Genomic DNA, 23,607 nt, shown 5'->3' on the forward strand with positions numbered 1-23,607 from the left:
ATTGCAGTAGCGCTATATCGTTGTATTTACTGCTCCTAGTACTAGACTAGCACTAGGATGATATGCAGAGAACAATCTTCACCGTGTGTGCTGTGTGCTCTGTATGTGTGGCCATTAAAGAGGATTTCATCCTCCCAATATTATATTATCTAGTGTGCAGCCGTTTGGCTGACACTTTTAGACACCGGCCTTACTACTGTAACTACGGTTCTAAGCCGTGTAAGTACTGGCCATAGTTACTACTGTAACTACGGTTCTAAGCTGTGTAAGTACTGGCCATAGTTACTACTGTAACTACGGTTCTAAGCCGTGTAAGTACTGGCCATAGTTACTACTGTAACTACGGTTCTAAGACGTGTAAGTACTGGCCATAGTTACTATTGTAACTACGGTTCTATGCTGTGAAAGCACTGGCCATGGTTACTGCTGTAACTACGGCTTTGTGCTGTTCTCTTATTTGGAAGCTAGTTATCTGGTCCTAAACATTTGTGTTTGACTTGATCTCGCTTGATTGTTAGCAGCAGCCGCCTGGCTAACGTCTTGCGTGTACTGTTAAGCTTCATTATTTAGCTCAGCTGGTGAAGGCAGTGCTCTCGCTCCAGGTAACGTATTGTTTTGATTGTTAGCAGCAGCCGCGTGGCTAACATCTTGCATGTCTGACATCTGGCGTGTTCTGTTTAGCTTCATTGTTTAACTCATCCAGTGTAGGATGGTCGACGTACTGCTTGATTCTTGGCAGCAGCCGCCTTGCTAAGCTGCCCCGTTAAGCTTCTTTATTTGATCCAGCTAGGTGAAGGCAGTGCTCTCGCTCCCGCTGCCTCTGCCGTTAACATGGGTGTAGTTACATCCCTCTTTGTGTGTGGCGAGTAGGAGCATTGCTCTACTCTTTCCGTTCAGCAGGTAGCTGGGGAAGGCTGTGTTCTCGCGCCCACTCCCGGCTACGCTGCATCTGGCTACCTACAGACTGGCTCATTCATGTAGCGCCTGTATGGCTTCTCTTGAGCCCGAGGACGGCCATGACCGCTGCCCCCCTCTGCCTTGGCCTCGAGCATTTGAGGGAGGGTCTCACGCAGAGCGCCTGCATGAGCTGTAGATTCATGCCTCGGGCGCTCAGAGTGGCTAGAGTCGTAGAGGTGGTACCTCTCCTCGTCACAACTTCCTCCAGCTCAGTCTGGCCGTTCCTGGCGACTTGATGGAGGGATGGCTATGGGTTCACCCCCCAGGTAGAGGGCTAGAAACAGGCTGTCCTCTAAGGTGGGTCGGTTAGCTGCCGTCATGGAGCAGACAAAGTCGCTCCTGTTGGCCCTTCAGCCAGGGGCCGGTGTGGGGGCTACTAGCTTGCCGCCTGGCCCTCCTTTGGTGGCCACACCTCTGCTTGAGGATGCCATGTCGCTAGCGGCTCCGGATAAACCTCTTCTATGAAGTGGGGGGGGGGGGTCTTAGCAGTCCCCGCTCACCCCGGCTCACCCCCGAGGAGGCTTCCCACTCCTCTGCTCAGAGCTCTCTGCAGGGCACGGAGGACGCCTCCATGGTGGCCATTATTTGTACGGCCCTGGTACTCTTGCAGCTTCAGGTTCCGCAGGCCGACTCGGCTCAGGCTAGCTCCTTCTTCAGGCATAACCCTGCCCTCTTTTCACTCCCACTGTTCCTACTTCAGAGGAGTACCTGAGGGAGCTCCATGCATGCTGGAGAGACACCAGGGCCCTCTCCCAGTCTGCTGCCATGCAGGATCGGGCGAGGGTGGGGCTGTGTCGCTTGCCATCCATTGAGCCTGCCATCGCCTCCCCGATTCTGGCTCCTGATGCCAGGTTCCCTCGGCCTCAGTGCAGGGTCACAAACGAGCTGCTCTATAGGGCCTACGTCGCAGCGGCACGGGAACTCCCTCTCCCATCTGATACTAGATGTCTCTACCTCTCTGCAGCAGGCTCCGGCGGAGCATTCTTTGCTGGGCCTCAGTGATGCATCACTGTAAGCCTTTGCCCTAATGTCTAGGGCAGGGGTGCCCAACCAGGTCGATCGCGGGGAGATTCCCAGTCGATCGCGAGATTTGTCTAAAAATAGAACAACAATATTCTGTTTTATCGTTAATGTCCTATAACATAATCTTCCTGTGCCAGAATAATGCACTTGAACGCATCAAAGCTTTGTGATTGGCCGGCGTGACCCCATGTGTCGGGGCGTGGCTGGTGGGCAGTGGGCACTATTTCGCTGACGTTGTCCATGTCAACAGGAGTGACAGTCCGCACACACACACAAGACCGCAATTATGGCAGAAGCAAAAAAGCCCAAAATATATAATTTTCACTCCGAGTGGGAGGATGATTATTTTTGTATCTATTCCAATTGAAAGTCCATCTGTCTTCATCTGCAATGCGAGCGTGGCTTTATCGAAGAAGGGTAATTTAGGAGCGGCATTTCAAAGCAGTGCACAAACGCTACGAGACGGAATTCCCTCCTAATTCTGCCCTACGCTCCCAAAAGGTGAGGGACCTGAAAGGAAAGCTAAATGCACAGCAGTCCATTTTCACCCGGCCCAACAACAAGAGCAAGGCTGCTACCATAGGATCTTATCGTGTCAGTCACGTTCTTGCGAAACACATGGAGTCTTTCAAAGACGGCAAAGTTGTGAAAGAAGCATTCCTGGAGGCTGCCGAAGCGCTTTTGGGCGGCAGTAAAAATAACAGTAGCATTTCAACAGGTTTTTGATATAATAAGTTAGATACCGTTATTAATCAGCTGTAAGTTTTAGTTTGTTTGAACTTATTCATTATAATTATTGTATAAAATGGTATAAGAATGCAAACATGAAGATCTGTTCTGTTTAAATTGATTATTGTCTATTATCAATTCAGCAAAATATGGTGAAGACAGCTTATCAGAATTGGAAATATGGACGGAAATGTTCGGATTTCCAAAGGGAGGTTCTTTGAGTAAAAAGTAAAAATGTAAGACCAAAAGGAAAAATTACAAGTTCATGAGGATGGTATGAGGAAGCAAAATAAAGTTGAAGTAAAAGAGTTCGATAAAATAGAAAGTCACAGAAAGAGTTTGAAATATTGGGAGGATGAAGCAGAATGTCGCAAAAGGAGGCAGTAGCCTCAGTGTCAAAGAAAATATTAAGGTTGAAGATGAATGTGAAGAAAAGAAGGAAAAGAAAGAATTTCCAAAACCATGTAAACCCGACATCTCTGTATCTTTCCATTGCAGGCCTGCATGACCCTCTCCTCGACTCTGGGTATCCTTTCCCTCCCATGGCGTACAACCCTGGCAATCCGGCTGGCCCACCTCAACCACCTCCCCCGCCACTACAAGCCCCAGCCATGCAGTCAGCAGACTCCCTGTCAACTCCAAGCTCGTCCACGCCCATCAGGCCCAAGTATTCCGGGACAGCAGCGGGATAAACGAACCTGATGCCCTAGGGCAGTGGTTCCCAACCTTTTTTGTCTTGTGTACCCCCTGAGCCTTTTGTCATACCATGAGTACCCCCTCACTCATACGTGCTGATGATCCTTCACAAGTAGAACGTAACTGATTATTGAATGAAAATAACTTTATTTCATCTCCTTAATTTGAACATTTAATTCTCAGGCATTTTCTTAATTTTAACTTAAATCACTCAATAAAAATGAATATGTTGCCTTGAAAATAAATAATATAATCAAATAAATACATATGAAATCAAAATAATCAACTTATCTTTGCTATATATATATATATATATATATATATATCTTGTAATATTTAGGCTTAAACCTGGAGCTCCTTTGAATAAGTCCCCTTTAAAACAGGCATTTAAACTTTAATTCGGGAACAAAACACTTAGCAAAATAATATCCAGAATCAGTATAGGCCTAGCAGTTTCTTTTCACCAGTCATGTGAGCTTTAATAAGACACTTGAGCTTGCTTGTCTTTCATAAGCTTTGATAGTTCTGGAGGCAGTGTGGAAACAGCTGTGACCAGGCTGGTCTCCACATCCAGTCTGTTCCTCTGCTTGGTTTTGATGTGTGTTAAAGCTGAGAAGGTCACCTCACACAAATAAGTAGAACCAAACGGCAAAAGTTAAATCAGTGCATGTTTTCCCAGTTCAGGATATTCCTTCTCCACATCACATCAAAACTCAGTCAATGACTTCTCAGCATATGCCATCTTGGGGTGTATTAATTGATGTGTTATATTAGTCTATCCTGTCATTTGTTTTATTTTCATGATTGATCAGAGTATGATCAAAAGGGGGGAATCTAGTAGCAATTTCTTATATTACTTTATATGGTAAAACCATATGATGATATTATGCTGAGAAACTGTTTAGTCAACTCGACCTGTTGTATCACACGGTAGCTTCCTGCCAAGGTCGTACCTGAAGAATGCGGCTCTCCCTATGAGAGCATTGTAAGATAACAGTCAGGAGAAAGAGTTATCTCTTTCTCTTCTCTACACAGCAACAGTCCTCTATAAAACAGACACACACATTTGCCCCTGTGTCCACTCCTGCAAACGACTCTGTACTTTGCATGACCGTACCTACAAGCTTGTATAAAGAACTACTAAGACTCTGTTTGCTTTCACCTGTTTATTATTGATTATTCTAATTGTACATCTTTACAGTATTGACAAGGTTAAGATATCCATGACAAAAGGTCAGTTTTATACAAGTAGAAGTGTGTGTTTACCTGGTAGTAGGCTGTCAGTAATGGCTACGCCTCTCTATTTGGACTGGTAGATCTCGACAGACTGCCAACTTTAAAAGTAGCTCTCGGTTCAAAAAAGGTTGGGCACCCCTGGTCTAGGGAATGGGGACGAGTTATGTCCTTATTGGTGCAGACTCGTCGCCAGGTTTGACCTGCTCAGTCACCACTGTCGGAGACATGTCCTCCGTAGTGTGCCAGTCAAGCCACGGGAGCTGTTTGGGGCCGCTGCCCTGTAGGCACTGGAGCGTGCTGCCCAAGCTAGGCAGACCAGGCAGCAGCTCTTGGGTCTTCATAGGCCTGTGCCCACTCCCAGCAGGCCTAGGGGCCCCTCTAGCAGCCGCTCTCAGCCACCAGCTTACAGTGGTGGTCTGCGCAGGTCCCAGCGGCCCACTCATCCACCTCGGTGGTTTTCACCTTAACCCAGGGGTACGAACCGCAGTTCCGGCCCCTAGCCTTCGGCCGGGCCAAAATGACAGTCGTCAGCGATCCGGCAGAGGCCCTAGCTCTGGCCCAATTTGTCCGTCCTTCTGCATAGCTCAGGGGGTTCTACTCTGTGTACTTTCTAGGGAGCAAGAAAGTCGGCGGATTTCGCCTGATCGTGGACCTCAGAGGAATCAACAGATTCCTGAAGGTGCTGCCATTCTATATGCTGATCACAGCACATGCACAGGCGGAGTGGGTCTCAACCGTGGACTTGAGGGATGCCTACTTCCACGTGGGCCAGGCAACATGGTGCCTTATATTCAGTTCCTCCGGCCCTTGGGCAGACTGATGGCTGCCTCAGCCATTGGACCCTTAGGCCAGCTGTCGTTGCGCCCCATGCAGATGTGGCTGAACAGCCTTCACTTAGACGCCAAGTGGCACAGGCACAGGAAAGTCAGGGCGTCGCAGCGTTGACTCCACTCTCTGTCACACTGGAGGGGCAGGGCCTATCTCCTGATGGGCGTGCCCATGTGCGCCATCCCATCCCGCCAGGAGACCGACACCATAGGTGCAGGTCTCTCAGGGTGGGGTGCAGTACGGCAGGGCAGGACCGTTCAGGGTCAGTGGTCTGCCCAGGAGGGTGCACGCCATGTCAACTTGCTAGAGCTTCGGGCTGTGCAGCTTGCACTCACGCATTTTCTACCCCAACTGGGGGGCAAGAATGTGCGTGTTCCTTGGGACAGCATGTACGCTGTTGTCCAGACAACAGTCCTTTCTAGATAGTAGGCGTTCTCACTCCCCTCTGAATTTATGTGGCTGCTATTTCTGCCCGACATATTCGGGTCGACGACGCCACGGCGGGGTGCCACAGGTCGGTGTCCCTCTTCCTGAGAGGGGCTTTACGGCAGCATCCCCCTAGCACCCCGAGGGCTCCGGCTTGGGACCTGTCCCTGCTGCCGGATACCCTATCATCTCCTCCCTTCGAGCCCCTGGCCCTGGTGGAGCTTAAGTGGCTGTCCTTAAAGGCAGCATTTCTGCTTGCCACGTCCTCAGGGAAACGAGTTGGAGAGCTACATGCCCTCTCCGTGAGCGATACATGCCTGAGGTGGAACTCCGATGGCTCGGGTGTTGCCCTCTGGCCGAACGTGGCGTTCCCACCCAAGGTGCTTCCACTTGCCCACTCCAATCGGCCTATCCAGCTGGCACGCTTTAACGTCCCACAGGAGAACAGCACGCTTGAGTTGCTGTGCCCTGTGCGTGCCCTAGAGGCGTATATTGGTGCTACGCCCCATATACGACAGTCAGAGCAGCTCTTAATTTGCCATGGCGGCACGAGAAGGGGCTGTGCTCTCTCCAAGCAGCGGCTGTCCCACTGGGTTGTGGATACAATCTCACATGCCTATGGGGCCAGTGGCCGCCCCCCTGCCGTCAGAGGAGAGATGTCACTCTACAAGGAGCATCTCAACGTCTTGGGCTGCCCTGAGAGGGGTGTCCCTGGAGACCATCTGCACCACGGCGTCGTAGGCATCGTCTGGCACATTCTCCAGGTTCTACCGGGTCAATGTCGCCACTCCCCATCCTTTTGGCGTGGTCCTGTTGCCGAGCTCCGCTGCTTCCAGTAGTGAGCAAGGGCTTGGATTCTTCATAACATGGTTGGTATAGGTCATCCAGTGCTAAAGCACCGCCTCTGGCGGTCAGTAGGGACGAAATAGAATGATAGTTACGGCTGTAACTACGCTTCTATGAGTCCCGGATGACCGCCAGAATTTCTGGTCACTCAGAATTCTTGTGTGCTCGTGAGAAGATTCTGGGAACCGATCCACTAATGACGCCGGCCTATGTAGCCGTAGTCACGTGAGTCACAAGTGAATTTGTTGTTATTAGGTACTCGAACTGCGCATGCGTGCGATGGACATATCCAGTGCTAAAGCACTGCCTCTGGCGGTCATCCGGGACTTATAGAACCGTAGTTACAGCCGTAACTATTGTTTTAAATACATTCATCAGAGTTAGCTAACATTAGCAACATAAGCTACAGGTCAAAGTAAATTTGCTGCAGCAAAACTCCTGAGTGATCTGTAATGACAATGTTGGGATCGTTTTTGCTTTGTTACGACCCCCTCCACTCCACTAGAGGTCTCTGCCTTTGTGTTCTGCTGGCTGGCTCTTGTTTGTGTTTCAGGTGATCAACCTAATGAGCCACACCTGGGCCGTCTACATAAAAGGCCAACACCAACCCATACTGCCCTCTCACTCTTCTGTTGGGCACGGCCACGGCTTTGTTTCTGCACATTTTGACACACCCATACAAGCAATCATTACTGATGACTGACTTCCAAATTTGCTTAGGTTTCTTTGAAGTCCTTTGGTTTTTGTTATAGTAAATAAATATGCTTTTTGTTACACTCAAACTGTCTGGTCTCCCATCTTTGTTGCCGCCTATGAGCCAGGCCGTAACACTGTGTAACAACTTTGCAAACACATTGAATCAGTGCTGTGTTTAAAGTGGTAGACTCACCTTGTTTTTTGCATGAGCGTTGGCTCCGGCCTTCACCAGGCCTTTGAGCGACTGGCTGAAGCCGTGCCAGGACACTTCATGGAGAGCAGTGTTCCCATCCTGACACACAACAACTCCTCATCAACCACAGCCAAACTCACGCTCTTCACAAAAGCCCTGTTCTTTACAGGTTAATAAACACTTTATTGTACATTGATAATGGCTTCTTTTACACCTATGTTTGACCAGATATGTTCTCCTGGCATAATATGAAGGGACACAATCATGTTGTACACATACTTACTGCATTTGTTTTGATTCCAATGTGGGTTTTCAGCTTCAGTATTATCAATGAAAGAAACTCACTTTGGATCCCTTGTTATGAAACTCTAGATTGATACTAATATCCATATTCTAAAGTCAAAAGACTTGAGTAACTGTATTATATGTTTCATGAAGTTTCAGAATTTTGGACAAATCCAACCCATGACAACTGATAATGTGTTAATCTCACATTTATTTGTATATATTTGTACAACAGTATGTCAGCATGGGGTGTGAAGAGAAAGTGTGATTATTTATATTAAGCCAACTGTAAAGTACTTATATGCAAATGGGCTTTATCAAAGCATGCATGGTAATACTAGCTGGGTTTTATTTGTACCCACTGGTGCAGCATTAAGTATGTTCTAAAATACACTATTAATGCACCATTTCCTTTCTCGTACCAACACACAACTTTATTTTTAAGTGGGAATGAGGCTAAGCAGATTACAGGCGCACTGGTTTCTCTGTGATTATCAGATGCTTCAATGCATTCCTAATGATGGATTTGAAATCCCCCTGTGCCCCTGGGTGTGCGTGTGTATGTGTACAGTATGTGTGTGTGTGTGTGTGTGTGTGTGTGTGTGTGTGTGTGTGTGTGTGTGTGTGTGTGTGTGTGTGTGTGTGTGTGTGTGTGTGTGTGTGTGTGTGTGTGTGTGTGTGTGTGTGTGATCTGCACCTTGTCCTGTCTGTCCAGTGCACACCCTTCCTGGATGAGAGCGTTGATGACGTCGTAGTTTCCCACCACAGCAGCCCTCTGTAACGCAGTCTGCCCCCCCTGCCAACACACACACACACACACACACGACACTGACTAACAGTAAGTGATAAAAAACACTCAATAATAAACTACTCAAGTTCTTAAAAAAAACCTCTGAGCCCAAATGTGGCATTTAGGTTCTTGCAGGGGCATTTTTATGCTATGAAGATTTAAAATAAATACAAATGTTGAAATGTACAAAGGTTATGGGATAGTTTGTAGATTAGTTTAGTTTTGGGGGATTATGGTTTTATCCCAGCTTACTTTGAGTGGTACAAAGACATGGATGGATGGATTTGACAGGTCAGTGCATGCCGTTTATATTAAGCTGATTTACAGTAAACAAAATAAGAATTAAGTGCAATGCTGGATACAAATCTTGTTGCGAGACTGAACAACCATGAGATAGCTGGGTGTCCTCCTGCAGAGGAGTGGCAGCTGATGGATACACAGTTGTTCATCAGAATACGGTTCCAGCTCATAACTCCCTTCTAAATCTATTAAGTAGCTTCAGCTGCCTGGCTGGTTCCAGTCTTTATGCTAAGCTAAACTGATCCTGATTCCAGCTGTATATTTGACAATTTTGAACATTCATTTTGACCTTCTAATCATACTCTTGGAATCCCATCAAACAGTATTTAAAATGTTGAATGGTGAATTTAGCATTGCTTAGTTAGTTGTTGTTTTCACTCAGGCTACAACTAATTCCTGGACTAATGCCTTTATGTATCTACATGTGGTTTAAACGCATGGTCACTGAAATGAGCCCTGCTTTACGACTTTCTTGCATGTTCGGGGGAACAGCAGTGGGCATGCTAAAAAGAAATGAAACTTTGATGAATTCTGCAATTTTACAAGTAACATTAAACATCATCTTATCACCAGTATCATGGTTGAGCAGATGAAAAACAAAAAAATGAAGAAATCAAATGTACTTAAACTATTACTAAAAGTAGTAATACATTACCATATATTAAAGCATGTACAGCATTTCCTAATAAAAAAATCGCTTTTAATGTTGACACTTTTGTCAGCTCTTTTTTAAAAACACACACCATATGTCCCCAAGCTCAGCGGAGTTATAACAGCCGTGAAAAAAATAATTGTGTTAATAATATGGCGCAGTGTAACCATACAGTGACACACACTGAACCAAAGTGAAACGTTGACTTTAATACATGTATTATGTCAACAGATTTAACACAACTGTATTAAGTTAGTTGAAAGCAATACTATCACATTTACATAGGTTCAACTTAATATTATTGCTTTCAACTGACCTTGTACAGTTATGTTACATTTGTTGAAAAATACATTTAGTTGAAGTTAACGTCTCTGTTTTTTCAGAGTGAAGTCCAAGAGAAAAGGTGAAGCTCACATTTATGCTCATCCACAAATGGAATTCAGCAGGTCAGTGGTGAGTGACACTTAGCAGAGCAGGTTGGACATGAGAGCAATGATTTCCATGAGAGATGGAGGAGAAAGAGGAGGGAGGAGAGTGTGAATCAAAGCTAGATAAGAAGCGCAGCAGCAGCAGCGGTGGAGGAGTTTGTTCAGGGGAGGAAGGTGGGTGGGGGGTCAGATTTCCGCTGGCTCAGTAGGAGCAGTTTTGGCTAACCTCCTTCACTCTCCCTGATCCTCCAGGCTCTTTCCCAGCCCTCCTCCTCTGTCTTCTCTCCTCCTCCTCCTCCTGCCTCAGTCTGCCCCTCCTGCTCTCTCCAGTCCTAGAGGAGGGACTGCAGCCTGTTGCGGAGCTCATCGACCACAGAGAGTTATTTTGGCCATTCCAGAGATCTGGGTTATCACTATCTGTCTGAAAGGGGGTCTTGCATCCTAAGGGCAAACCCACAAGTGGGCAGTCCAAAGGGTCCCATTCAAGACCACTAGAGGTCATTAGACTACAGCAGGGGTGTACAAACTACGGCTTCTAAAAGTATAATGGAATATGGCCCACACTTTAAACTTGTTCTTGTCTTATATTGTACTTCTTAAATATATGTGTAAAAGTATAGGACACAGTATTCATGTGTGTATAAGCCCAATATTTTAAATACATTCAGTCAATTAAAGTTGAGAACATTTTCTAACACATTTTAGTTGATAGAAAAAGCCCAATAACTTACTTCCATTACCAGCTTGAAGTATGCCCTTCCTATTTCCCCTCATCATAAGCAATCTGAGGCTTCTGTGTTAAGGGATGAGCTGCCAACACTGTTTGTAACAAAATAAATGAAACCCTATGGAGAGCTGTTTTTTTTCTTAAAGCATGTAAAAAAAGTTTGGACACCGCTGGACTGCAATGATATTATTCCCGATGTCTTAAAAATAATTCCAACAAAAAAGAGCTGAGATCAAAAAGATGACTCCACCAGCGGTCAGGACTGCAGTCAGAGCTGAGAGGAGCAGTGGGAACACGGCGAGCGGACAGAGGATGTACTCACGTCGTCTTGGATGTCCAGGTCGCAGCCGGCTTTGAGCAAGATACGCACAACCTCAATGTGGCCTTTGTAGGCAGCCAGGTGCATGGGGCTTCTGCCATACTGCGGACACAAAACACACACAACTCAGTGGACAGAACATCAGAGTGAGCACAACATACTATAAGTACAGAAACACCCGCAGTGAAAGGCCCCACCTCCGCCGTCCCACTCTCACATTCACAATCCACATACCGCTACAGTGCTCACAGCTAATGGGACCACGGTAACAAATCTGCTTCACAGTACAATCCATCTCAGTAATGAGTCCACAAAACACAAACAAATACTTAATCCATGGTTCAAGAGAATAGCGCACGATCTGCACAGATGTTCATGTTAGCTGAGCGGAGGATAAACTCTGCATCCTGCCAATTTAAGGATCTGTGGGCGGGCCCTCAAAATAAAAGGTTACTTAACATTAGGAGGTTTAGAGGATCAGTTAACTGAAATAACCCCCAGACAAAAAAACGTTTCTTTGGTGGTATGCATACATAAGAAACAATTGGAATATCTGTGGAAATACTCAAAGCATTGTATTTTTACAGCTAAATCTTTGGAATATCTGCAGTTAAGTACACACAGAAAGGCATGAGAGACTTCACTACACTTAGTTGAGATCCCTAAATGTAGTCATGAATATAAAAATATATTAGGAGTTAAAGATCGAGAACAGATTTAAGAGGCCCTGTTATGCTTTTGGGGGTTTCCCTCTCCTGTAGTGTGTTCTCTAGGTGTTTGTGCATGTAGATGGTCTGCAAAAGCTAAAATCCCTGGGTGTTTCTCAATGTCGAGGAAGGCTGCTCCAGAGCCATTATTTCAAGGATGCTACGTCATCGAGTCCCACCGAAGGACTGTTCCAATGTCCAGGATGCTTGGAATTCTATCGAGGCTGGCGTCCTTTGTTGCAAATGTGTATCCTCCGTGGTCTTAAAATCCCCACAATGCTTTGCGCACGGAGATTCTCTCTCACACACTCTCCCCTCCCCTCCCACTGCCCGAAAGACCATGATTGGTCTCCTTCGTTTACTTCAATATCATAGTGGAATCACTTTGTAACACTCATTCTTCTATTGGCTCGCACTCCAACACATTGTACTTGAGAGGCTAACGGGCGGGACATCTCTAAGAGGTTGACCAATCACAACAGAGCCAGCCAGCTAACCAATCAGAGCAGACTGGGCCCTGTTTCAGACAGAGGGTGAAAAGAGGTGCTGCAGCACAGGCAGTGTGAGAAAAATAAAGAGCTTTTTGAACATTAAAGCATCAGACATGTCCCAGTAGAGACACTACATACTGATATGAACCTGAAGATGAGCCTAATATGTCCTCTTTAAGAGTTAACTATCCTTTGAGCTACTAGTGTAATGAATGGTGTTTGTCTCTATATCAAACTGATGCTTAATAGTTTCTGGAACACAGGGGTCTGCCTCAAAAGGGTAATGCCAGACGTTTATATAATAATAACGGTTTGGAGGATTATGGTAAAAGCTCGGAAACATCCTGACATCCTGAATTTCTCATCCTATATAATGAACTGCATTAGGAAGAATGAAAGAGCAGGATGTCACCATTCCAACTTAAAACACAAGATGCAAGGGGATCTGTATTAATACACTTTAATTACAGATCATGTGTGTATTCCCACACAACAGCGCATGCCGCATAACTCCCAGGTATTATCTCCCCGTGTGGAGCTCCGTGCTTTGTTTGGGTGCAGCTGGGCTCCTTGTGTTGATGTGGCCCTGAGCTTGAGTTACTCTGGGCCTGGCATGGAGCCAGCAGCAGAGCTCAGGTAAACAGAGGCCTGTAGCCAGTAGCCCCCTGACCCAGGTCTGCTTGTGGCTCTGTGGGGCAGTCTTTCAGTGGTAGTCAATATTTTGGGTAATCTCAAAGTCCTCCAGGGAATTGCATCCACACAAGTGCCCAGCACAGGCCTTACATGCACTCTCTTTTGATTTTAATAAGAGGATTTCTTTTTTAAAACAATGATTTACATATGTGCCTGAAACCTCAAATATGTTTGAATCCAGGAAACCTGCAGCACAATAGAGAACCGCAGTGACGCGTCCTAAAACCCGGAAGTAAGTTAGCATTTTTTCCACGCCCGGTTCCTTCGACAAAAAGCAGACAATTTCTCCATAGGATTTTGGAAAATATCTGGAAATAAGGTCTGTGTTTGACACAAATTGAAGAGACAGATCACGTTTTGTTCTACGACATTAAATACATCAGCAGTGACCCCGCTGGTGGTTTTTGAAGAGTGGACGTGTCTGAAAAACAATGGTTGTTAACAAGCGGCTGAGTAGGACTACAGAAGTTGTCCAGGCCGTTTTACGTCATTACACCGATAACGTAAACACTCCTGCTACGTTTATTTGCCCTGTTCTGCTTGAAAGCAAGCACCTGCCTCCTGCAAACTGTTCAAACAAACGCTTCAACTTGTACCATTTAGAATCTGTATGTTTGAATATGGATCTTAAGTTGGCGTGACGTTGAAGCAGAGACCCTGCTGTAGTCCGTTTATAGCATAACGTTAGCATTTTGCTTCTGGCTACTAGATTTATGATTAGAAAATTATAAAAGTAGGGTAGACATGTGGATATTATCAGGCTGAACAAAATGTGTTCCGTCTCTTAAATGTGTGTCAACCACAGACCTTATTTCCAGCTATTTTCCAAAATCCTATGGAGAAATTGCATTGCATTTTTGTCGAAGGAACCGGAAGGAGTTTACTTCCGGGTTTTAGGACGCGCCACTGCGGTTCTCTATACACCTGTTGTTACCAAGAAGAAAAATATTGAAGTTCATCAGAAACATTTAACCAACAACTGTAAAGATGAACTATAAGCTGCGCCACATGTGCCTTGAAACAATTACATTATAATACATTATATTTCGTATAGCTCACGCTTTTATCCGAAGCAACTATAACAATAAATAATATATATTACACACTACAGGAAAGAGAAAACCCCCCAAAAAGCATTTAAATGCTCAAATCTTTTTTATGGTAGGTTATCAGTTTGAGACCCTAATGTCTTCTAATATTGTAACAGCAAAGCATCTATAAGTCCTATGCTGTGGTTTGCAATATGGTAATGTCATATTGGCAGCTGTGGTTGTCTACCAATTGGAAGTTTGGTGATTTGATCCCCAGCATTCAACATATTGAAGTATCCTTGGGCAAGATACTTTACCCCAAGTTGCTCACGTAGGCATGGCCAGTGTGTGTGTGTGTGTGTGTGTGTGTGTGTGTGTGTGTGTGTGTGTGTGTGTGTGTGTGTGTGTGTGTGTGTGTGTGTGTGTGTGTGTGTGTGTGTGTGTGTGTGTGTGTGTGTGTGTGTGTGTGTGTGTGTGTGAGTCCCTTGAGCAGGTGACCCCTTGTTGGGTTGCCTCTGCCTCTGTATGAATGTCTGTGAATTGGTGAATGCTGACTTGAATAAGTAAAAGCCCTTCGAGTTGTCGCAAAGACTGGAAAAGTGCTAAATAAATACAGTCTATTGTACTATCCTCAGTGGCACATGGCAGAAATCCCCCAAACCCTGAGAGAGACACATCCAGAAGACAACCACAAGACTCACAAAAGTCACTGCCTGGTCCAGAAAAAGTCCAGCAATTTAACTCAACTTTAAACCCATGAAATGTTGTTTTTTTCAGCTTAAGAGGTGCTTGTAGGTATATTATGTGTTACCGTTGGACAGAGGCAGGTGAGCCGTTCCTCTGGTTCCAATCAAAAACATTGTCAGGCTGTCCTTTTTAAAGAACAAGTAACAAGAGTGTCATTGATTTTTCTCATTTCACCCTCTGCTAGAAAGTATTACTGGTTGCTACTAAATCATTTGGGGAAGCACTCTCCAGCCACCACAGACAAGTTATTCCAGATAGCACTGATAAGATCAGATTTATCGTTGCACAGTGTTGCGTTGGCTAAATGACTGAGTGATGAGAGGCAGGGAATAAGCAGATCATATGATAAGTCTAGCTGATTCATAGCTCACAAGCATGTCACAAAGATACTGCGCTGCTAGACCATGTAGGGCCTTAAACAGCATAGGTGCTCCATTATCGTATTCCTTTTTTTCAGTTCGAACTAAATCAGCTGCATTCTAGAGTAGCTAAAAATGATTGAGATGCTTTTTAGATAATCCAGTGAGCGGTGCAAGAAAGATGTCTAAATAAGTGGAAATAAATGCATGGACGTTCCCCTCCTGGGATAAAAGCTCCTTACCTTCAGCTTTAAATTATGCAATCTGATGTTTACAATGCTGTTCATAGGGTAATGCTGGAATCTGCACCACAGAAAGAGTGATGTTTCATGTCCTATGGAACCAAGGAGGGCTGACTGGGTCACAAATCTAGGTAGCCCCGGTTCAGCCCCGTCAGGTGTCATTAGGAGTATACAGCGGTAAAATAGTTCCATACTGGAGGCTAATGCAACAGCTATTAATGTGTTTTTTAAACTCTCTAAACAAATAAAAAAGGAAAAAAACATTTACCTAAACCTAAAATATAGTCTGGACGACTCCTCAATCCGTAATACACAAAGTGGATTTTCCAAGAAACACTTGAAGAGAAAGTCAGGCAGCTGTTGGTGTGTTTTGCTTCTACCAGCCGACTCAAAGCACTGACTGTAGCACCACACACATTGAATTGTCCCACTAACTTTGATACAACATAGCCATAAGCAGACTTTAGTAACCCAAAGCTATTGCATAACAATAACTGTGGGATGGATCAGGACCTTTCTCTCCCTCGGGCGGTATCTATTCAGCACCGTGGGAAGCAACGGTGCCTTCAATGTTGTTGTCATTGCCGATGTACCTTGTACTTATTTGTTAAAAGAAACTCAGTTAAAAAAATGTAATTCGAATATGGTTTGTGCTAGATCAGCTTCTATGGAAAACAACGAGAACTTCCTTATAAAGAAACTGAAGTAAAAAAAACGGTTTCTTAGCACCCCCACTTATTGGTCTAGCCCCGCCTTAGCACCAGGAGAGAAGACATCCTGGCGCTGTGCCTATATGGAACATGAAGCAAGAGGGATGTTGAGCTTTTGAAAGGACATGTATCTTTAGCATCAGTCTTCCAGCACCATGTCATGTACATATTATAGATCTTTATAGTTCAAAATCAAACCAAGACAGAGTTTTGACCAACTCTCTAAATGATAGTTTTCCAGCTACAGTCCTCATTTCAGACAGCAAATTAGGTTGGTGTTGGCTAGAATGGATTAGCCTGACATACTGTCTAAATTGAAGTAACACATGTCTAAAAAATAACGTGGTATGTATGCCATGTGTACATGGTGAGTTGCATTGTAACGGCCCGTCCACACTACAGCTTCAAAAAAAGCTTGGAGCTGGGCGTGTCTGAAGCTTGGGGATTTTATTCGAGCACCGCGACCAACAGCCAATCACATGAATGTCCCGCCCCGGACATAGAAAGCAAAAAAAAACGTTTCTTCTCTACCAGTTTCACCCACTGTCTCTGCCACCTCCCTCCATGACTGGTTCTTCCGGTTTGTATCCCGGTAGGTGAAGAGGGTCTGGTCATACAAAACCGGGTGATTTGCTACGGCGATAATTAGTTTCTCCTCCATCTTTTTCTTGAAATATAGAAACGAACGGCGGGATATCTCTCCCAGCTTAGACGCAGTTTGATTGGCTAGGGCTTGAGCTGTCAGATTTTCAGAAACGGGATTTGATTGGCTGGCGCTGGCTACTCCGGCGTCTCCGGCTACAGAAATTGAACATTGTTCAACTTCTGCAGCCGGAGACGGCGGAGACGGACCGGGTTATGGCTAGAAAGGATCCGTCTAATGTAAATATGACGTCACGTTCTCGTTCTAACTCTCGTTGTAATCGGAGCGGTTCGGTTGTAATCGGAGCGGCTCGGAAGTGCAGTCACGTGGCTGAATGTTTACGTTTGGGATGGCGAGAAACTAAACTATATTAAATATGTAAATACTTGTTAACACTGTAGATCAGCAACACTATGGTTTATTTTGTATTCACAGGCAAGTCAACGTTGTTGCAGTAAAAGTCCCAAGATAGCTCCTGGTGCAATAAAATGTATGTTGCATGTTACTGCTGTAGATGTGTTTACCTCTTTTATATCCCGTTGGGTAGTTTAATCTGCAGCAATGCACCATACTCTATAATATCATCATATATGTGTCGCTTTGTCTCTGTCGTATCTTTCAAAGGTAAAGTGAAACAGCTGTTTTCAGCTTTGTGATGATGTATTTTCCAGCTGATCCAAGAGGCTTTTTAAACACCTTACTTGGCTTAAGAGGGAGGGGAATTTTCTCAACACATAAAGGAACACTTTATCCTTCAGTTTATCACAAACATTACATCAACACATTTGGAGATCCTAATTTGAATCCAGTCTGTAATTTGATATTAAGGTTTTAATAATGAAATGAGGTCATGAATCGAGTTCAAGGTTAAGATCATCTTTATTATCCTATGTACAAAAATGAACATACAACATTAATATAACAGTAACGAATAAAACAAAATAACATTATGCAACTCTGATCTTCTTGCTGATACTTTTCAAAGTTAATTTGACATTTGCTCTACTTCTCCTGCTACTGTTTGCTCTGCTTTCAACTTCTCTTTCAACTCTGCTCTTTACTCTGCTTTCCCTGTTTCCTCTGTTCTCCTCTCCTCATCTTCTCCTCAGACTATCCTCGTTTTGCTGTATCCTCTCCTCTCCTGTTCTCCTCTCCTCATACTCTCCTCCTTTTGCTGTCTCCTCTCCTCTGTTCTCCTCATCTCCTCTCCTCCTTTTGCTGTTAGATATTTAGACTGTAAGGACAGCTTATGATATTCTTTTTATAACTACATCAATCACATGCAATGGATTCAAAAGGTTGTTTTACTTAGCACCTCTTTACAGCTCCAAGCTTCCAACATTCACCTGGCGGTGGTGCCTTGGATGAAAACAACCTTTGATATGATACAATACAACAACAATAGTTAACACCTATCCACAGCAATAAGCACAATGAGAAGACTAATGGTCTCTTTTATATCAGTTTCTATTGGAGTGAAATGAACTGTGCCATGTCACATAGGATTGGAATGGACGATTGGCTGTGTTTTGTGAATATAGAGGAGATGACAAAAGTAAATATACTTTGTTCTTACCTAAAGCATCTATCCTCCTCTTCGTACCCCTGCCTGCTCCTCCCGCATTAGACTCTGGGGACTTAGCTTTTAAAATCTTGTTCAAGCTGTCCACTCTGTAGTTGGATCTCATGACCTCAGCTTTATGACCCACCCGGCCTGAAAAAGGGTGTCTACGATGGCTGGTACTGAGAGGTGTTAAGGTCCTCTTCTGCCTTTTGTGTTTGGGGGGGCGTGAAGGTGAGAGGAAGACTACTGTCATGTGGGGTGTGTTGCTTTACGTCCTCCAAAAGATCATTTAGTCTTGATATCACTGTACACATGAACGTCTCATCCTGTAGGTGGTATGTGTGCTCAGTAATTTCCCGCAATAAGGTCCCACACTGCTGTCGTTTCCTATCTCTTGAGGACTTTGAGTGGTTACCACTGCTCTGATTACAACGAGAGTTAGAACGACGTCTCTTCTCGATGTTCCCGCGATCTTCCCGCGTCCCGCCCACCCCGACCCTTTCCGATTACAGCCGAGCCGCTCCGATTACAACGAGAGTTAGAACGAGAACGTGACGTCATATTTACATTAGACGGATCCTTTCTAGCCATAACCGACGGACCGCTATGCTACCCACAATTCAGTCCGGCGAAAAGCGAGGCAATGTGACGTCACCCACAAAGTGAATGGGCAGACGCGTTGGAAACTGTTTTTGAAGCTGTCGAAGCTGTAGTGTGGACGGGCCGTAATGCAAATAAACTTGTTTGCAAATCCTACAATTCTCGACTGGTAATTGACACAAAAAAACACATTTTCATAAATGACTGCTAACTACAGCAAGTTGTGCAGATCACAGTCAGTGTTAATATGAGGAGATGTTTTTGCATATCCCTGTGTGACCCCCACACTTCTCCAAAACAGCCTGCAGCAGGCCGGCTGAATGTGACGCAGCTGACATTATTTTCATTATTTTAAGTTTGAAATATGATAGGGTTGTGTTCATATGTGAGCAGCTCTCTTTCATGCTCTGTTTTGTGTCAATTCATTTAGGATGCAGATGAGCCCGTGGAAAAGTGATTTATCTCTCAATGACTGAACAAAGCAAAATGATTATGTGACATTTTTGGAAGCGGACAAATTTGCTGACAGACTGGACATTCATCCATCCTAAATAACACAGACTTGGGCTATCTGCTATAATGTGATGGAATACATGTACAAAAAAAAAAAGACTTAATCGGCATACCGGTTTATAAAAAAAGAAAAGGGCATTGCTAGCAGGATTACAATGTTTTAAAATAGAGAGTGATATATTAAGAAGCACATGCTTTGAGTGAAACATTGTTGTGTCTCGTCAGATTTGTTAATATTATTTCTCTGTTAGTTTATATTGTCAAGTCTGTGTCTGCCACTTCCTGTTTTACTTTTTTATTTCCTTTCTCATTTCAGGTAGTTCGACTCCTACCTTGTCAGTTTGTTCACTGACCTGATTACCTGCACCGCCCTTATTGTTTGCACCTGTGGAGTCCCTTGTATGTGTATATATTCTGTGTGTTCCCTGTGCCAAGCGCCAGATCATTGTTGAACCTTGTGAATGGATTACCTTGTTTATCACTGCAGTAAAAACCTTTTTTTTAAATCATCTTTTGTTTGGAGTCGTGCATTTGGGTCCTATCAGTTTTTCTGTGCTCCAGTCGTAACAAACATAGCTAAAAGGGGCTTTATTATGCTGATGTTCCTGATTCTGTTGTGATTGATTAACCACTAAGAGGTGTCCCACCCTTAGCTTATCGTGTACAATGTGTTGGAGCGCTAGCCAATAGAAGTGCCAGTGTTACATAAGGCGTGTTCACACTGGAGTACTTTTCCCCGTACTTTTCCCGTTTAGTTCCGTTAGTACCCCGTATATTGCGTTCACACCAAAAAGAGTGCTTAATGCCGGGAACTTTTACCCCCATTTTTAGTGCCTGCTAGAGAGGCGGAACCAAAAAAGTACCAATTTATATTAGCTGGGCGAATTGCAAACCACGCCCCGTAAAACTCTGAAAAGTTTTTTGAAGCCGCCATTGTATTTCCTGGCATTAGCATTATTAGCACTAACATGAGCTCACCAACGGAGAGAGAATAACTTATGGCAACACAAAAAAAAACATGGGAGCGGTGGAGATGAGGAGGTGTCGGCGTTCTGGCGATTTACTCGGAAGGCTTCGGTAGAAGCTGCATGGAGTCCCAGCAGCTTCTACTGAAGCCAGTCCCCAACTCCGGGGACTTCCGGTGGCAGTATACGCCGTGAAGCTGTTTGCGTCCTGCCAGTAAATGCAAAGCAGAAGAAGTGACGTCAGCGGCTTCATTTGCCTAACCTTCCCTCAGGGAAAAGTACTCCGGTGTAAAAGCGGCTAAAGTGATGTCACTATGTTACGGAAGTAAACAAAGGAGTTCAATGGGAACACAGGGAACACAGGGATTTTAGCCTTTGCAGACCATGTACATGCACACAAATCTATAACACACTACAGGAGAAAGGGGAAAAAAGCATACAAGGGCCTCTTTGCCGTTCAGTTCTTTATCATGACAGAGTACAGAGAATGCTTTCACTGGGTGGAAATGTTAACATCTAATGCATCGAGAGGTAGATTATTTGTATATGCTGGGAATAGGTCGTTTGTACTGCCTGCATCTGCTTTATGGATCTCATTAAGGCTACTTTCATTCTCCTTTTTTTATATATTTGTTTTAAATTGCACAAGGTGGACACCTGATTTGATAAAGCTGTGTATGCTTAATATGTATAATATTTATTTTATGTTGTCTTTATTTGCATTGTATTTTATATTGAGGTATCCAAAAGTAACAGAAAGTTATCAGGTAACTTTAATATTGTAATATTCGAATTGAGATTCTAATGATAATTTTAGCGGAATATCTTTTGAAGCAACCTTTCCAACCACGTTGCTTTATCAACTAGAGCACATCTATCAGTCACATACTGTAACTCAGTGACACAATGGGAGTAGGGTGACCAGATGTCCCGCTTTGCGCGGGAATGCACAGCATTTTCACGACTTTTGGTGCGTCCCGCAAATTGAAACGATGTCCCGCATATTTCATTTTGATTGGCTAAAACCCTTTTCTAAAAGCAGCTTTATCCAATGGCTGTTGAGAAAGCAGAGAAGGCTATCATCATGGGGGTGTGTTTGCTGTCAATCAAATTGTAACACACGGCGGGTGCTGGTCAAGTGTTAACCAATGAGAGTAACTCAGTCACACACACCCCCCCGCGGCCCCGCCAAACAACAACAACGAAAGTCAGTCAATATCGCAGGCGACGCAGCAGGTTATGGAAAATGGAGGAAACTGAAACTACAGCTAAGAAGAAAAGAAGATGCACATACGACAAAGACTGGGAAAACACTTACCCGTGGGTGAAGCCAGTGCAGATTTCTTTGCAATCTTTGCAAGAGTAATTTTTCTATTTCACATGGCGGTGAATACGATGTCAAAAGACACAGAGAATGCGATTCTCACAAGAAACGTGTCGCTCAAAAAGAGACATCACACTCTATGGAGACATTCCTACTCAGCACCTGTTGTTGCTGTGATGGATAAACTGAAAGCTATTTTATTTTATGTATTATTATGTTTTTGTTCCCTCCTGGCCAGTTTTGATTTGTATTTATGGTTTTATTTTATCTATTAATTTATGTTGTACCTACTTTTACAGGTAATACACTAGTTGAATTAGGAAGATGCATCTCTAAACACTTGAAGTGAATAATACCTGCTGCCTTGGTTAGCCTTAGTTTACTTTTCTTTATCAAGATACTAAATTGTTACTGCATTTTGACTTCACTTTCTGTCATTATTTATTGGATGCTGTTGAATAAACCAAGTGAAACAGAATAGAAATAGAGATTTTTTTTCTGGGGTGCTGTTGAGAGGTTGTCCCACATTGTCCCACACAAACATACTCCTTGTCCCACATTTGGTTTGTTGGGACCTGGTCACCCTAAATGGGAGTAAGACGACACCCAAACACGCAGACACTATAATACAGGCCGCGTTTACAGGAAGGATGAAGCTGAGCTGCTGCAGGCTGATCACTTCTCAGATTTCTCTGTTTGAGTTTTCCTCACTGTTGTTCGGTTCAGGTCCAGAGAAAGAGAAAAGACACTGATAATTGCTGCTTTTAAGTTCTGGTCCAATTCATTTTCAAACTGACTTGATACTAACAAACCAAGAAAAGTAAAAGTGAGTCATGACTAGACACAGTCCATACTGTGCTAGACAGTGCTTGAATTGGAATAAAAAAGGTGCCAGTACTCTAAATCAGCAACAAGTATTTGGCACAAAGTCATAGTATATCCTATAATGCTGGTGGGTTTGTCTCTTTACTGTATATTTTAGAAAGGCTCACTGTACTTAAACAAAATGACTCAGGGTGCATCTGAGATTAGAGGGGGTGCAGTGGTAAAGTGCTATTTTTATAAGTGGGGAGTGGACCTGACACCCTCTAGTCTAGGGGGGTCCGGGGGCATGCTCCCCCGATTTTTTTTTTTTCAATATTGAAGTTAGATGCATCAATCTGGTGCACTTTGAGAGCAAAATGAAGAGATATATGGATACCTCTCAACATCCATATGAAACAACTGTAAACAGATTTACTTTTTCTTTATGGATATAAAAGAAAGTAAAGCTTGACTCCTACTGGCTGGTTAAATGACTCCTCGTCCCTGAGGCCACTACCAGTTTTTTGTGCCATTTTGCTGGATTTATTTGTCAATAGCGTTGCTGCACAAAGTGATAGCCCTCTAGTTTAAATCTACTACCCAAAAAGAAACATATGGAGATGGGTTACTATTTAAAACAATTTGCAAATCTATTTGGGAACAGTGGGGCCGGGCCTCAAATCCTATAGGGGGGTCCGGAGGCATGCTTCCCCGGTAAGATTTTTTTTTTAAATGTTGGACTTAAATGCATCAATCTGGTGCATTTTGAGGGGGAAATAAAGAGACTACACCCATATGAAACAAAAATGTATACATTTAAATAATCATAAAATCATAAGTACATGGCCATAACCAATAACATACAATATCCAATATGAAAAAACATTGAAACTTGTTTATTTATTTGTTTTTGGTTCATTTATAGTTGTGAGTGTGTCTGGGCTCCTGAATCGGCCTCTCCTGTCTCCCTCCTCTCCCCCCATCTCCTCTTTGAGGCAACAGCAAAGACTAGTTTTAGCTCTCAACAAGTTTATCTTACCTTTTTTCACCTAGTTAACATTTTGTTTGTATTATTCATGCATA

The 23,607-nt window shown here is 44.0% G+C and overlaps 1 protein-coding gene across 5 annotated transcripts in view; it reads right to left on the reverse strand.

Annotated features, from left to right (window-relative positions):
- The window catches only part of ankrd6b (ankyrin repeat domain 6b), a 94,620-nt gene that overhangs the window by 25,456 nt on the left and 45,557 nt on the right, over nt 1–23,607 (reverse strand). For 2 of the 5 annotated variants that reach the window (XM_079643063.1, XM_079643061.1), the window contains exons 3-5: nt 11,135–11,233; nt 8,613–8,711; nt 7,631–7,729 (exon numbers count right to left, since the gene is read on the reverse strand). In XM_079643063.1, the coding sequence (XP_079499189.1) occupies nt 7,631–7,729; nt 8,613–8,711; nt 11,135–11,233 (297 nt within the window). The other 3 variants (XM_079643062.1, XM_079643059.1, XM_079643060.1) reach the window with 3 other exon arrangements.

This window comes from Notothenia rossii (genome assembly GCF_949606895.1).
Source record: "Notothenia rossii genome assembly, chromosome: 8".
NCBI lineage: Eukaryota > Metazoa > Chordata > Actinopteri > Perciformes > Nototheniidae > Notothenia > Notothenia rossii.